Consider the following 17,466-nt stretch of genomic DNA (forward strand, 5'->3'; position numbering starts at 1 on the left):
TCTCGCTAACAAATGACATATATATAATTGCTCTAACAGAGGGACGCGGACAGAGAGTTACCCCGGCGTGGTGGCTAACAATCAGCATGTTTACCGTCATTCACGACTGAATATAATTATACGAGTAGTCGCTCTATTTGTCCTTTCCAATCCTGTTTTTTAGTTAGCATCCAGATACCCGAAGTAGTAGGCCATCCTGTATCAATGACTGTTGATCCTACCCATTGTAGCAGACCGCTGGTGCTTTTAATGCAATGTCCCTAGTTAACGCCAGGTATCTGTTATGAGGGAACTATACTGTGCTCGTAGTCCTATGATTTGACCACATCAAGACAACCATTAGAACTCTACTATCTCTTCTACTGTTACGCAATCTTCGTAACCATATTCCTATCTTTTTCATATGGATAGAACACTACGAACCAGTTCTTATTGGCTCAAGCTTTACAATTACATAGCCTACTTTGTTGCGCAGTTTCGGGTATAAAAAACCCACATTTTCTCTCTCACCGCCCTGGGGACTTGAGATTCATCTACGAAATTGACGTACTTATCTTTCTGCAATACATCCATACCGAGTGAACCTGTGAGTTAATAAGTCGCCAACCTAAAGACAGCGAGGTCGCCAGTTCAGCTACCTATTACCAGTGTTGGGATCAAGTCACTACCTTCGAGTCACGAGTCATCTCGAGTCATTGCAGATTTTGACTCGAGTCAAGTCAAGTCAATCGATTTTCAAAGGTGACTCGTGTCAAGTCAAGTCACTCGTTTTTTGGAGATGACTCGAGTCAAGTCGAGTCAAGTCAAGTCAAGTCACGAGTCAAGTCACAATTCAAGTCAAATTGACTTTTCGAAGTATGAGTGATGATTCAAAGTCATTACATTTTGCTAGCTGTGTGAAAGACAGAAATCATTTATCTTAATCAAATAACGAATATCTAGATTAATATAAATGCAAAACGACGGTGTATCCCTCACGCGCACGTAGAACTGGTACGTGAGTAACTGTACACTGTACACTGTACAGCTACCTACTATACAGTCAGTTCTTATCAGCCAAAATATAGGACCTAATAAGAAGCTTCGAGAAGTTACAACAAATTGATATGGTTCAATAGCCTACACTACCCATCTACACGTCCGTGAGAATATAAACGCACGCAATATATTCGTTCGATTTAAATCATACAAGAGGATTGGTAAATGTGAGCACTGGGCAACATAAGCATTGAGTCGTCTAAGAAACAGAGACACATTGCTATTTACATCGATTTTCTACTTTTGCGGTCAATTTATTTGTGATCTAACAATAGAGGAACCTTGTAAAGTACAATCACTGAAAGACTGGTTGTTCTTACAAGTGACGCCGGCGTATCTCGGACAATCCGAACATACAAAGCATGCAGTGATTTATTCGACACCGCTTACTTAATGACTTGAAATTGACTCGTAAATTTTGCTCCGAGTCACGAGTCAATGCACATTTTCGAAGCTCCGAGTCAAGTCAAGTCAAGTCATTTTTCCAAAGTTACTCGAGTCAAGTCAAGTTATACGAAAAAGTTGACTCGAGTCTGACTCGAATCAAGTCATGACTCGAGTCATCCCGACACTGCATTACTCCAGACACGACACAGCCGTTAGTTACACCATTTGCCCTGTTATATTCTATTGACATCAAGATAGGGTTGTAACCAAGTCACAAGTCAATTTCATTTTTATAGCTTTGACTCGAGTCATTTTCGATTCACCACGAAGTCAAGTCCAAGTCAGTGAGTAGAGGGTCGAGTCCGAGTCATAGTGTTGTGACTCGAGTCCGAGTCATTGTGTTCACTGTTCAGTTCAATCCGGCTCAACCCGCTTTTTCAAATCTCCTCCAGTGAAATAGAATGGCTCGCATTCATAATATCGTAATTTTCCTCAGTCCGATCAGCTTTCGATCCTATTTTTCAAGTATCGGGACTAATTGACGAAATACCAATAATATGATGACTTTACTATTCTTTTAAGTTACAATGAAAGTTTCAAGTCATATGACTTGGTTCGAGTCATGCACAATGACTCGAGTCAATAAAAAACTTGAGTCGAGTCATTTTACGCATGTGAAAAAATGACTCGAATCAAGTCGAGTCATTAAAAAATCTTGACTCGAGTCGAGTCATTGTAACCCTGCAACTTTACAACCCCCTATAACTTGTGACAATGTCAGACAAATGCGTCGATGCACGTCATGACCAAGGCAAGATCCATACCATTAGTCATATAAAACTTTCACGACTTTCTTTCCCTACATCATGCAATCAAACTGATGCAATTTACTTTTATTCCTCAACAAACCATCATCCATTCAGTAACACCTGACAATCATGCAAAATAGCTGCGAAAACGAAATTGGCAATGAGATTCAGGAAGAACTAAGAGAGTAACGACAAGAAAGCACCTCAGAAGTATGCACTAAAACATATATCATGATCGATCAGTAGAGGCAAGATATAGCTATTCGATGCAAATAGTAGTGCAAATGCGAATGCTTCAAGAGTAACACCGAAAACATGGCTGGTAATGCTGCAATAAAAAAGAGGATGGACAGTGATTAATTAGAACTTCTACAATAAAAACATACATACATACATACTAAAATAGAAAGATGCACCATCAATAAGGAAGACAAAACATATCAGGTTGATCAACTTCTTAATAGATTTTGATCTCGCTGTGCATTAATGGATTTAAGCAGAGATCAGATATGTGCGGTTGTGTGGACAATATGAATAAGTGATAAAATTTCACAACGTCACAATGAAAACAAGTCATTAATGCAAAAAGAATGGTATTAAATTGAGTGAATTAGTTCATCCCCGGTTTAGCCTGGTAGCACAATTGCAGAATTGGGTCCTCTGAATAAGGTCCTATACATACGATGACTGCGGAGTCATCATAAAAGAAAGTTGCATTGGGCCACTTCACTTCATTTTAACCAAAATTGAGGTCATTCCATAGTATATAAAATATCCAGAACTCATCGTTCAAAATGATGTTTCATAGTTCTCAAGATTCAAGGTTAAATAGACCTGATCCTTTCAAAAGCGCATTTCAAATTATTCACTATTCCACTGGACAGAGGTGTTGAGTGCGCAGGTGAACTCAGCATTAAAGACGGACCCAGAAATCTAACGCCACAGCCAGAACTTCACATTGCTGGTGACAATAATTTCTGACTTACATATGAATTGAAGTAGATTTATGAAAAATGACAGAAGGCGAGCGTTGTAATAAATTATACAATCACTCGACTGCTGTGGATACTATAAACGGCCACATGAAACACAGGAAGCACAATTGATTACAGAAGCATTACAACATAAGCACGCAACGGTAATAATATTTATCGGAGGTGGTCTACAATTGTACTCGGAACTGAGTACAACCAAAGCTACCAGCTAGACTAACTCAAGTCTTTTCATTCTCACATTTCTACTTTGCCAGCTCAGTGCTTTGAGTGCTTATCACTCGCAAATTTTATCAAGAAGAGAAATCGTTTTGATGAAATAATTAGTTACCAATATTGAGCAAGACAGCTGCTTTGTGGAGTCAGCTTGATTTGGAAAAGCAGGGATGATTGATAACAAAAAGCATCTCAAATACGCTTCAGCACTTTAGCGTTCGCATACAGTTCCAATTATTTCTATCAGACTGCAAGTTTACACCACCAAAGTATTACCAATGAGGAGAGGTTGTCAAACTAGTCAGTGTTGATACTCGAGTATAAATAGAACTTATACCAAATATTTCTATTCAATTACAAGAAGTAGTGACGTCCATGACATGTAAAAATTACTTCAAGTGGGTGTAGAAAATCCGAGTCCAAAGTATGAGTAGTTTCAAGAGGTAGACTTGATTGAGGGGTGACTCCTTTGGAAATTGCAAGATGTGTATTTGCGACCAAGGACCAAGGCTAATGGCACTACAAATAGGTACAATTTTCCAATTCATTTTCAAATACCGTGATACGAGGGCCATTTCGCCCAGTTGAGATAACAATTTCAGTCGTAAAACCTATCCCAAAACTATTTTCTACTTAACAAAAGCCAAAGAGCAGGCAGATTTGTCTAAAAACAAAACCACTCGAGTATATATTGCAACCAGCCAAAACACACGAGAAAACATCTCCTTCTATTTGGGTAGCAACGACTACTTACTTTGACCACCTCTGCTTACTACCAGCGGAAATAGTATGCAACACTCGACAGGACTATACTGTCTGTAAAGGCTTAAAAAAGTAAACACACAATAATAAATCGACGTTACTTCCAAAGCCCAGAACGAGATCAACACACAACTACGAATTCTCCTTTAGAGTCGAGAGCAAAGTGGACCCAAGACTGAGCGAAATCGGCGTGCGGCGTGAGCCTGGAAGCTGCAGCAGCACGGTAGGAACACACAAGTTCGATTTGGTCGTTTCGCAAGCGATGATGGAAGGTTCCTTCACGCGATAACGATCCACGCCGCCGGAGGCCTTGAAACGACGCGACGAGTGACCCCTTTGTAGTATACTGCCAAAAGTGGCTGGTTGTTTGAAGCTGACTCTTTTCGAGACTGACGCGACTCTGCTTGTTTCGGGATGGTTTTGCACGCCGTCTGCTTTCCGTGGGTTGTATTTCGCCGTGGAGTTTAGAAGCGGGATATCGATCATCCCGCTGTCCTGCTCCCGATGGAAGACGGTGACGGGCTGCTTGCATACTATTCTAAAAGGGGTTGGGAAGCGATTATAATGAGACCTGAAGGGTCATAAGATCTCAGGCAGATGTTTATAACAGAGGTTGGTACACAGTCCTCATTGTTAAGATTTGTACTCATTTTGAAGGGCTAAGTCTTATCAAGCTAGATTGTCCTTATTTTTGACACTCCGGTCGTGATTATGACTGGACGAAATTGATGACCTTTTTTTAGTTATCAGTTTACCAAAAAGGTAATGAACAGATGGTATTAGGGCCGGGTGAAGGTGTTTTTCAATCCTCAGATTACAAATTCGCGGTTAAACCAATTAGAATTTTTGGTTGTCTGTACTTTTTGATCCATGTCAATGGCAGCCATGTTTATAACTCCTAGCTCCTTCGGGAAGCAATTAATAGTTGGATCAGCAATTTGAACAATCTTGAGTTTCTTAATTTGCACCCCTACATAGTAATCGGGGGCGAGATGTGAAAACCTTTCACTAGAGTTCCGAAAGCAAAAGATAATAGTCAAAATCGTTGGAACGGCTATCCTAATGACTTGGATGTTTGAATTCTTTCTGTAATGCTCTGTAGCAGGGGCTTTTAAACTGGGATCTGCAGACTAGTTTTAAATGGTTCGTGAAAAGCCAAAGCTGAAAACACAACTATAAACTGCATGGTTTGTTATATATAAGATTTCCTCTCATTGACTGTGAAGCGAGCTCGGCGGGAGTGTTGACCAAATCTTCGGAAAAGGGCACACACGAAAAATGGAGACAAAGAGCGGTAAAAATTAAACGCTCACTTGGTTCTGAAATTCAGGGAAGTGGGGACAATGGAAAACGAGGTGGTCGCGTTTTCGACGGGGGCGCTTTCGATTAGCGTAGAAACGTTAAATTGCAATTCGCAACGTGATGTTCCCGTCTTCTTCATCGCCGGCTTTGCGTAAAACTTTCTTTCGTCAAACATGATATTCACGGTGGCGAACGGCCGTCTGAAAAAACGAAAAATACAGGTTCACCCGTCCACCGGAAAAGGATAAGGTACTAGAGTTCATAGCCCTGGTTCTAAAACGGTCTGCAGGTACAGGAAAACTATCTGCGGTTATGTATCTGACGGGTGTCAACCCAGAGCAATATCCTCCAGCATCATTACATATGTATAAGGTTATTTACCGAGATGGTCGGTGAATCTCCCACCGGTTTTATTGATTCCACTTCCGACTTTTATAGTAAAAATGGTTACCTGAGACATTTAGTATTTTGTAAGCATCAAGTTCTCTTCTATGCATCATTTTACGAGTAAAATTGGAAGGTAATATAGCAATAGCATTTCCGATATAACAGCAGAAAATCAGGGTTGTAACCAAGTCACAAGGTTCCGAGTCACAAGTCAATCTCTCTTTTTATAGTTTTGACTCGAGTCAAGTCTACTCATTTTCAATTCAGTCCAGGTCAACTAATAGAGGGTAATGTCCGAGTCATAGTGTTTTGACTCGAGTCCAAGTCATTAGGGTCACTATTCAGTGTTGAGTTCTCAGCTTAATTCAGTTTAACCTACTTCGTCAACTATGCTCAAGTGGTATAGAATGGCTCGCATTCATAATATAGTCCTTTTCCTCAGTCTTAACAGTTTCTGGCCCTATTTTCCAAGTATCAGGACTGATAGACAAAATACCAACAATGTGATACAGTCAGTAACTTTACTATTCTTTGAAGTTACAATGAAATGTCTGTCTTGGCCGTCCTAGTCTCGAGTCACATGACCTGGTTCGAGTCATGCACAATTACATATTACGATACCTCGCTCATACGTCTACAAGCAAATGTCAGAGAGTTCAGAGAATGTGTTCACACATGCCTGAATCCTAAACCTAACACCAGAGGCAGTCAGACTAGTCAGTGCCAGGTACTCAAGTCGACGCAGAAGTAACGTCTTAAATTTCTACTTTCTACTTAATTACAAGAAGTAGCGATTTCTGAGATATGCCAAAACTACTCCAAGAACAGGTAGAACGTGAGAAGTCTGAAAATTACCTGACGAAGCAGCTTCAAAAATTAGATTCCGTCGAGGTGTCACAAAATTTTAGCAGCAAATCGGAGGTGGCCGCTTTCACGATTGAAAGACGCGGCCAACACAATATGAATAATGACGACAATGCAAACAGGCGTATGGTTCCAAAGAGTTCGGAGTTCCCATCATGCAGGAGCTATTTCACTTTCATGTCAAGACAATGTCACCCGAAAATCTATCCAAAGCGTAAAAAGTGAGTAGTCATGCTTCAAAATTAGAGGAAATAGACGAATAGACAATTCTGCACGAGTATTCAAAAGAGTACTTAGCTACTGGCCATCTACGCGAGTACCTCCAAGACGCGAGAATGCAAAAACTCACTTGGCCATATGTTGCATTCGGAAGCTCTGCTCGCGATGAGCTCTCTGGACGTTCAACGCGTCTTTGATTTTCAGACAGATCATCGCCGCGCTCAGGGCGAGCACAAAGCATGAGAAGAAAGTGCTGAAGAACACAAACAGGTCCATGTTCGTCTGATCCTGGAAATGACCGCACGAAATCAAGCAAGCGGTTTACATTCAAGTTTTTTACAAACAACTTTTGTTATCTGATTAGACTCTCTTTATGGATACGGATTTTTGTCTCACACGGATTTATCATCACACAGGGAGCATTGAGACCGACATAGTTTCGCGGTTCATTCGCTTAATAACAAATTCATTGGTTCTAAACATTACACGGACGCAATGATGCGAAACGACGGTTTGATGAACAAGGGGATAAAAGTACCAAATGGGGTGATTGGGAGGCGAAAATGTTAGAACGTCCTAACGTCCAGCGAGGTATATATAATTAACACCGACAAAAAATGCACGTGAAGATGGCTTGTTCTGGATATGACGCGTAAGTTGACTAAAAATAAACGTAAACTCAGCGGAAAGTAAACGCAAAAACCGGTTTTAGGAGCACCTACTCGGAAAAATTCCCCTATTTTTTTAGTCAATTCACCAGCGATAGGAGTTGGGCGAATAAATTTCACGTTTCTATGTCCGCTTTTTCGGATCGGTAAATACGGGGGCAAAAAGTTGTGTCGAGCTTGATAAGGGGGCGATGAGTCGAAAAAGGTTGGGAACCACTGCTGTAGTTGTACAAATCAAAGTACTCTAGTTGTCCAAGTCAGGGTCCTTTGACTAACCTGACGGAACACAAATTTCGCAGCGGCGCCGTATCTTTTCTCCTCCGCATAGAATTCCGGTTCAGGATGCCAGGTCATAGTGCTGTCATAGTCCTTCCAAGCGATCTTCGCGTTCTGACTGATGAGCACCACAAAAAACCTGTTCATCTTCAAATCAAACTTGTCCTGTGGCACGACCACGATCAGTCTGTTTTCAACGTCGGTGATCTCGAGCGCGGTACCAGGCTCGAAAGTGACGTACGTATTGATGTCCGACGACGCTCTCACTTTAACGTGCTGCAAGTTGAAAGGCGTTGAAATCAAGGCTGTGGAGTAGTTTAGTTCAAAAATATACTTTTTTAATTTTACTGGCTGTTTGATAGTATTGTTTATGTCAGCTAAAAGACGCGGCACATCAAATTTGACTCAACTACAACCGGTAGAAGCTTGCTACAACATACAATACATACGTAATTGAGCTTGATTTAAACCTGTAGAAGCAAAGTTATCGGGGTTTGAAAAAATTGTACAGCGGGTAATTCTATGTAATTAATAGCAATATAATTTCCCACCGTAAATACTATATTTTCAAATCACAAATTCCCAACTCCACTAGCTTTGTTTCTATAGGCAGTATTCAGATAAAATTGTTATGTATTGCTTTTAGACAACCTTGCAAGTTCTTGGGGCAGCCGGTAGAATTCGAATCAAAGAATATTTGAATTTTTTTAAATAAATCTTTCCTACTCTAATAGCTTCGGTTCTACAGGTTGTAGTTCAACCAAATTTGATGTGCAGCGCGGTTTTAGCCAACCGAACAATTTCATCAACTCGCCGGTAAAATTTGAAAAAGGAAGACCCCACTGTGTTGTCGTGGAGTTTTCCTAAATTTTCTCTTGACGGGGTACGAGTTGCAAAAATTTTATAAAACTTTAGAGTCGGAGTTGATGAAACACTGGCTGGAGTAGGGGTTTGTTAAATTGCTCCGACTCCGCCTGCTTTAAAATATAACCAAATGTTCTCAAATGTTTCTAAAAAGTACTGGTGCGGTTTGGAAGTAATGAAATTTTTCACGTAGGCGAACCTTCACAAACGGAATTTCTTTCTGTGAGCCCAAATTGTTTGAATTCATTAAAATAGGTTGAATCAGTCGGTGATAATAATAACTAAACTATAATAATCTTATCATCTTCTCAGTAGATTTACAGGAATGATGTAGTCGGAGTGGTAAAGTGAACCGACTTCACAGCCATGCTTCAAATCGTGCCGGTGGCGATGACCAATATAAAAATTTTCACCTTTGCTTTTGATGTTTGAGAGGCCGCGTGACTGCCATTGGTCGGTTCCGATCCGGATAGATCCATTCGATTCTCGGTGTGGCTGCGCATGAAAAACGACGTGAAATGTTCAACTAAGTGACAGCTCATTTGCTTGACAAGGAATTTAATTCCGGTGGGTTGAATTGATACGACTGACAATGCTCATGATCGGTAAAGGTCAGGGGTTAGATTAGGTTGGGGTGGAGGTTATCAGTTGGATCAGGCTATTGTAAGTGTTAGGAGAGCTTTCGTGTCACCAGAATGATTAATCGCTCAGTTGATATACATATATACATATGATTTTTAACATATGTGCCAGCGAGACACGGCGTTGGAATTCAACTTCCATGTGCCCGAATTGACAGAGATTATATATGGCACGAACTAACTCAACCATGAACCGCAATGGTCTTTTCCCACACAATGCAAAGCTTTTTAGAATGGCGACATACCTGCCAGTTATGTCTCTTTTCGATCTCGCAGCGAGATATCCTTCACAGGCCACCGTTTGAGGTTCCGTTCTAGCGTAGGTGTGCCTGTAAAACGGCGATTTATTGGGATGATTTCTGCCTGCTGTTAACTTTGGAGTGATAAAACGATCAGATATCAGAGTCCAACTTATAAATCAGAGACAGTCAGAGTAACATCGTAAATTTCTACTGAAGCACAAGTTGAAGTTGCGATTTCAAAGTAAATAATCAAGTATTCCAGGCCTAGTCTTGTCTGAAATCATAAACAATTGAGTAAATATTGCGAGTAGACTCTCATCAGGCAGTACTCACGTGATCTGAACCATCTCGCTGCAAAGAAACACGGTGAGTTTCCCGGCGCCGACGTCCACGATCAGTTTGATGTCCAAATTTGTAAATTTTGGCACGATATAATACTGGGTCCTCCGGCCGTACTCGAGGATGTGGTCGGGGAAGACGTGGCGGGCTTGCGCTCCCTCGTAGGGACACCTGGGTACAGCACGCCAGTCGAGGCACACCTCGTGATCTTTGTACATCTTGAAATAAAAGGAAAAAACGGCTTTCGGAACGTCGCGGCGAGTCAATATGGAGGTCAATGACAGAGTATTTCAACTTTTTTGAAGGGCAAGGAGTAGATTAGGCCCACTTGTGCTACTACTCAAGTAGTTATGATTTTAGACTGCTCCCACTTCTACTTGACAATTTTCAGTTTATTAGGAAAAACTAGGCCTACAATACTTACGTTTTATGCTACGAAGATATCCTTTTTTCTACTTGTACTCGAGTAAAGATGAAAGGTCAGGAAGAAAGTAATTCCAGTTTTTCAGAGTACACAAGTACGTTTTGCCTACCGACACTACTTGAAAACGTGCCTTCCGAGTCAATGTTCTATTCGGGTTGTTACAAATTCGACTACAAGCCGAGCTCGAGTCGACTTGAGCAATAGAGGTGATGGAAATAAAGTCCAACTCACTGATTGCAGTCCAGTTAGCAACATATTTTTCAATAATTGAATATTTCGCAGTACGCCGCGGTAATGAATTACTTCTACTTTTACCTGAGTAAGTTTTACTGACTTGTGCTACGCAAGTGTTTACACCATTGAATACTAATTTATTATTAATATTGTTCTTTCCAAGTCTCTGACAATTGCTGACAGTTGCTGACAATCACCCCGTAACAAATGTCATTTCAATATGAATATACTATTCAATCGTATATTGCAATTCCAATTCTTCTTGTAACAGATAGATACTTCGGATTTTGTAGAGTAGAATTAATTTTGAGATAAGTTTACATCCCTTTTACGTTTGAAATCGTCATGAGAACCACGTGAAATATCCATTACAGCAACTGCTGACTATATTTTCGAAGATTGTAGCTATTTGCAGATAGAAATTACGTGTTAGTCAAAGATGCATCTTGTGATTTCAAAAGGGGACCGCTACCGATTACCTAACTGCTAAATGTATGCATCACATCGTCCAAATCTACTCTTTGAAACTACCCGAATACTTATCATACCTTCAGCTTAGTACTTCCACTTGTAATTGAGTATGAATTTACAGCATTACTTCTGCATCCTGCAGCACTGAATATTTTTACGACCCAACACTTATATATTGTATCATTACCACACTAATCTCGAGGCCGGTCAAGTTTTCACGCCATCCGTAAACACTACCATTCTCACCTGTCCATAACAATGTCCTCCGTCTGCTGGATTTCCGATATACGAAGGCTTACACCGATCGCACTGTTTCTTCCAGCATTCTACTTTGTCGCCGCTTTGCCATAGAGCAGTGCTCTTCAACCGGGGTGGTCGTACACCCTAGGGTGTACCAGAATTCGCAAAGGGTGTACCACTCGGATGGGGTGTACAGGGGTGTACCAGATCCGAGTAACAATGAGACGATGGCTAGCTATCACAAATGCCGGTTTATAGGTCAGTACAGACAGGTTGACGCACAGGTTAACGAGCAATATGGTACAATGTTATCTCAAGTGTAATACTGTACACCGCTTCATTGTGATGTCATAAGCAAATATTTCTTCTATTTATTTAGCCGTCGGCAATAGACCAATGGTTCCGTTTGGTGTTGTAAAGTATGCAGTTAACAAACATGTGTTCAGCTAGTCATTTGTATTTTATTGATTTATGAGGAAACCGCCGCGATAGCTCAGACTTTTTGAATCCGTGCTTCCTACCCGACGCTAATAAATACCGCAATGCACATAAATGAAGTGACGTAGCTTACCAGGGTCGAAACAGCTTCCATATTGAAATCGAAACCCTTTTGTTTTAAAATGCCCATTGTATGTCCAATCTTTCGCCATACATTTGCAATTTAGTATTTTGTTATAAGTGATGTAAATTAGCGACAATAGACTGTGTATAGCAGCATACGATCTGAGGTTACTGACATCTCTTGCAGCCCATGTGCTACTATCGACTGTGTGTGGTGTGTGGCAGGCCTGATGCGCAGTAGGCTGGTGCGCCTGCTATCATCGCTGATCTGAATTACCGCTTCTGCAGTAGTAGCTTTACCTACTCTCCCCCCAATACTGTTACATTTAGGTTGATTATCGTTCGTTATATCATGCTGTTTTTGCTCTGACACGAAATAAATTCCAATTTGCGTAGGGTTACCATACGTCCTTTTTTAAGAGGATTTGTCCTCTTTTTTGACTTTTTGGAAAGTGTCTTCGGAGGACGCCCTTTTGTCTTCTTTTTCTGAGATTTTGTCTTCTTATTTGAAAATTTAGGTCAGATTTAGAGCAAATTGATCTGCCGTAAATCAGCACAGAAGTGACGCTCCGGCGGGTATTTCGGAGTGAAAAACTGTGATTTTAGCTCTGAGTGAAAAGTTGACCTTTTTTGTCATCCACCTAGCAATGCGGAGAGAAAAACGATATTTTGAGCTCTGAGCGGAAAGATGACCCTTTTTTTAGTCAATTGATCACCAAGTGGGAAAAATTCACCGGTTTTTTAGAATTCTTCTCCGGTTTTGCAAGTCTCAAATTTCTGAAAAAGTGTCCTCTTTTTAGATTTCCAAAATATGGTAAGCCTAAATTTACGTGGCGGGCTGCCTAACTGGCTGCGAATAGACTCTGTGACCAAATACTATTTTATTCAAATCCATTTTTTTTGACGGCAATACCTCCGCTTCTACTGGTCGGAATTGAACCAAATTTGAAGAACATAGTTTTTATAGACAACCTAATACTTTCATGGGGTGAACAGAAAAATTTCAAATTTTTCGTTATTTATTTTTGTATAGTAAATAGAAACTTTCCTCTCCCGTAGCAAGGCGGCTACTAGTTGGAGTTGAACCAAATTTGGTGTGTAGGCTTAAGTTAGGTAACCTAACAATTTTATCAAGTAGCCAGTACTATTTGAGAAAAATAGTCATGTTTGAAGACCCCTAATGAACAGGGGTGTACGAGTTTTGAGCAAACCTTAAAAGGGTGTACCACGTCGAAAAAGGTTGAAGAGCACTGCCATAGAGCCTTATGCAAAACGTGAAATTGAGACATTCAAGCGTTTGCATTGCGAAAAGGATTTGAACCAATTGAGGCTCGTTAAAGGGGCACTGCGCTCTAAAAATGATGTGAACTCAAATTGAAGGGCAAAACGAAAAAAAAAATTTGGCCGCAGCCATTTCCTTCAGAACGCCACCGTACTGGAGCTGCCATTTATTGAAATTTCCACAGGACCTTCACGCTCCAGCTGTCGCGGCTGCGCGTCCTTACTTAACCCGTTACATGGCACGATGTCTTCACCGTCGCACTTGCTCGGCGCGATTAGGCAGTCGCGCAGAGAATGAACTTTGGATAGTTGACATATTTCCTTTATAGCATCGGCTGACAACTATCTAAAGTTCGCTCTCCGCTTGACTGCCTAATCGCGTCAAGCAAGTGCGACGGTGAAGATACCGTGCCATGTAACGGGTTAAGGAATGGCGCGCAGCCGCGACAGCAGGAGTGTGGAGGTCCTGTGGAAATTTCAATAAATGGCAGCTCCATTACGGTGGCGTTCTGAAGAAAATGGCTGTGGCCAAAAATTTTTTTGTTTTGTTTTGCCCTTCAATTTGAGACCACATCATTTTTAGAGTGCAGTGCCCCTTTAATAGAGCTGGGTACAACGTCTACAGTACTAGAAAATTGATTCAAGTCAAACTCATAAAAGGCGGTACTCAAATCAAATTACTCAGGCACTCAGATTTAGCCTAGGCCTATTCACCATGACTTTGTCAACAATGTTGAATTGTTGACCCAAAAATGGCTCCTAAATATCGTTAAACACTGGTCATCAAACCCTTCCGAATGATGGTAACTGGTAACTAACTCCAGAAAAGAAGACACAGTTTACAAGTTGAAAAAGTTAAAATATCGGAACAGAAAACAAGTGATTTGTTTAATATTTTCGGGAAATACTATTATGTTGACTGAAAAAATGGTCATTTTTTCAACTCGACTTCCGAAAGACCCGCTCTAACGTACAATCGCAATCGAAGTCCATATTTCGCGTCATTTACGGCGTTTTTTATTTGTACCTGTACAGCCTGGCTGTCAGAGCTATAGAGGACATTTGGGCGTGCTCGGAGGACATTTTCATTTCTGGAAAAAGGAGGACAAATCCTCCTAAAGGAAGACGTACGGTAACCCTACTAACAGTCACCGGAATGCCTACATTTTCTTCCTAGATATTTGTTAGGTTGGATCTTATCATTCTTAAATGACAATGATCACAGCTAAAAGCAATATCACTCTTGAATTGGTCAGCATTGTTCAAGTATGATACACCAAGACGGCTAACACATAACGTAGTGAAATCCACATATTCATATTTACGTCTAAAACATGAATCCACCGGAAATGGCTCGGGTAGTAGATATGCAAAAAGGTATTGAGTAAAAACGCAGAAAATTGAGTCTTCACAACATACACATTCTTACATTGCATCTTTCATCCGAAGACATCGTATTGTTCTGGCACTTACAAAACCCGCCTGTCTTCTCATCGCATTGGTCGCTGTGTCCGTTACATTGACACTTTTCGCACCGCTCGTTCAACTACAAAAATGTATTCCAGTTCGAATGATTTCGGAACTATAGAACAACGATACCCGCGTTACAGGTCCGTCGCAGAGCACAATAATTATTGGCCAACGTATATCGCAAAGAATTTTAGAAAGGTTGGGATTTGATTATAGCACCTCTACATAAATATTCTAATATTTGTTGCTAATAGTTCTTTAGCTCAATCTTTGTTCTAAATCTAAAGTATACTTTGAATATGATTTATTCCTTGTACAGGTGGAATTGTGGATGTATACGCGATTAATGTATCGGTTTAGGAGTCTGGCTCGCCAAGTGGCCAAGTGGCTTCATTTTCTCATATCAGGCCAACTGGAGAACTTGTCCGCTCCTGTCTTAAAACATAACCACTAGAGTAAATAGTGCAAGTGGGCAAAATATAGTTTGAGTACTCCATAAAAGTAGGACTTAATTATTGAATCCCTTGCTTTATAAAAAAGTAGCCTCATAACGTAAAATAGATCTCCCAAACGATGACATTTGAATAGTCGTATCAAAATTGCATCAATTGATTAAAGAGTTGCTAAAATATCACTGTCTGCGATTTCATTTCGACACGAGCGATACTGACATTGAAATATCCTTTCCTGCACTTTTCACATCGGTCACCACGGCTGTTACCCGTACAGTTCACACATCTCGCCGAGTCAAGGAAACCGAATCCGCCTATCATCACGCAATTGTCCGATCTTCCGTTGCAGTGCGTCTGAAACACACCAAGCACACGGTGAAGCAATGGCATACCCGCAAGAGGAATTCCACCGACAAACCTTGCACTCAACACACGGTTCGGCCTTGGTCGGATTCCCGACATATCCGGCGGCGCAAGTCGAGCACGTTTCGCCAAAGGTGTTGTTATGACACAAAAGGCATCTGGTGGTAAAAAATAACGGTATCAAGCATGAGCAACAGAGGTTCGCTAGCATTGTGCATACTTTCAAAGAAGTCAAAGCCATTACCCGATCTAGAGATGAAGGGAGAAATAAAAAAATCTCGGTGCAGCTTAATGAAAAACAGTCTACATTTTGACTAGTCTATTAACATACATTAGGGCTACACTCCACAGATACCCCTTTTGGACCATCTCGGACCCTCGCGGACCCCCGAAGTAATGGTTCAAATTTAGCTCAATCATCGTACAATCGTCATCTGTCTCGTGCAAATGATAACTGCAGGCTAGTGATAAACAGCAACGGAATGGCTTTTCTTGAGAAAGACATCATACTATTTATGTAGAAATTGGGTTGACTTTTCTTATTTCAAAGCGAATTCTACAACTGCATTTCTTGAAATATGTGGTCGTGTCTTGAAAATCCGCTGAAAATTCTTTTAGACAAAGAAAGGTGGCGACGAATGTAATAATAACGTAGTAACGCGTAACGATTCCGATGACACATTTGGGTATGAACGCAAGTCGCAACAATTACGGCACCAAAATTTACAAACAATTTTTTTTATCGGACAATAACTCAAGCCTGTTCGTCTCTATCTAGCACAGGGGTCTCCAACACGCGGCCCGCGAGGTCCTATGTTGCGGCCCGCGACCTGATTTGAAAAAAATTCAGAAAAACGCTTAGTAAATCATGTTGAAACGCTAAAATTGATTTCAGTTGAAACATAATGTTGTTGTTTTTCAAAGTGAGCCATTCTATGTGCCCACTATCACTATTGCTCACTAGTTGATACGGCTTCGGCATGGTAATATCATTCCATGGATGAAGAATTTGCTGGTACGAATGGGCATATTGCCTTGACGTGCAATGGCCCACCACTGCCAAGACCGAGACGCCTGCAAAACGACTTCGGGCGCTCCAAAAGACCATGCTTTACGAGGAGATAGTTGTCTAGCAAGTAGGCCTATACCGTGTATAGCTAACCCCAATATTGATTCTTCAATCCATGGGTGGCCAATCTGCAGCAGTAGAAGGAAAATTATGCGGCTGTCGACACTTATAATAACAACCCTACGTTTTCGCAGATACCCCCTGCATCAGCTGCATCTGGGAATCTGATCACATTGGCCGAGAAAGGATAAATATTTTATAGTAATATGTGAAACTATACTAATATTTATTGACGAAATTCACTCATGAACATGAAAAAATTTTCGCGCTACAGATTGGTTCTCTGTGGCTCTTTACAACATAACTACTAACGATTGGGTGCGCATAGTAAGCCGATATGTGCATATAGATTAGTTCGGAGTGTACCGGCAATGGACATGGACATGATAACGTGGGTATTTGGCCCCAGCTAGTTTATCACGACTAACCACCGGTATGCGGCCGCAGGCTACATGAGTACGCGAAATGCGGACGTGAATTACAAAAATGTTGGCCACCCCTGTTTTAGCGGCTAAAGAGTGTTGTCATATTGTCAGGTATCGTGTACAGCTCATAGTCCAAAATATAATGACATTGATGATCATGATACTTTTTGTTGTATTTGTGTTTGTTCAATAAAATATTAGTTCTTTTGTGGTGACTATAACCGTCGCCTATGTTAGAAAGCACAGCGTTGTAATAACGTAGAGTTATCAGACGTGGTTGTTGAACTGCGTTGCCTACTTTTATATCGATATTGATGTCATGCGGCCCGCGGCCTCCAGGAATTTGGAAAAGTGGCCCGCGACCTATTTTGAGTTGGCGACCCCTGATCTAGCAGCTCATCTTGAAGTTA

At 40.9% G+C, this 17,466-nt stretch overlaps 1 protein-coding gene across 5 annotated transcripts in view; it reads right to left on the reverse strand.

The window, feature by feature from the left end:
• Positions 1-2,303: 2,303 nt before the first annotated feature.
• Positions 2,304-17,466, reverse strand: part of LOC145455294 (multiple epidermal growth factor-like domains protein 8) — a 54,500-nt gene continuing 39,337 nt past the window's right edge. For 2 of the 5 annotated variants that reach the window (XM_080333247.1, XM_080333246.1), the window contains exons 36-46: positions 15,558-15,660; positions 15,359-15,493; positions 14,647-14,763; positions 11,382-11,519; positions 10,001-10,224; positions 9,671-9,754; positions 9,198-9,279; positions 7,921-8,196; positions 7,107-7,264; positions 5,518-5,706; positions 2,304-4,742 (exon numbers count right to left, since the gene is read on the reverse strand). In XM_080333247.1, the coding sequence (XP_080189373.1) occupies positions 4,337-4,742; positions 5,518-5,706; positions 7,107-7,264; positions 7,921-8,196; positions 9,198-9,279; positions 9,671-9,754; positions 10,001-10,224; positions 11,382-11,519; positions 14,647-14,763; positions 15,359-15,493; positions 15,558-15,660 (1,912 nt within the window). In that variant the 3' untranslated portion in view covers positions 2,304-4,336. Of the gene's footprint in view, positions 4,743-5,517; positions 5,707-7,106; positions 7,265-7,920; positions 9,154-9,197; positions 9,280-9,670; positions 9,755-10,000; positions 10,225-11,381; positions 11,520-14,632; positions 14,764-15,358; positions 15,494-15,557; positions 15,661-17,466 lie in introns of those variants that run through there. The other 3 variants (XM_080333249.1, XM_080333248.1, XM_080333250.1) reach the window with 3 other exon arrangements.

The sequence above is a fragment of the Botryllus schlosseri genome, chromosome 14 (genome assembly GCF_051294905.1).
Source record: "Botryllus schlosseri isolate E-star chromosome 14, Bs_hap1, whole genome shotgun sequence".
NCBI classification, from domain to species: Eukaryota; Metazoa; Chordata; class Ascidiacea; order Stolidobranchia; family Styelidae; genus Botryllus; species Botryllus schlosseri.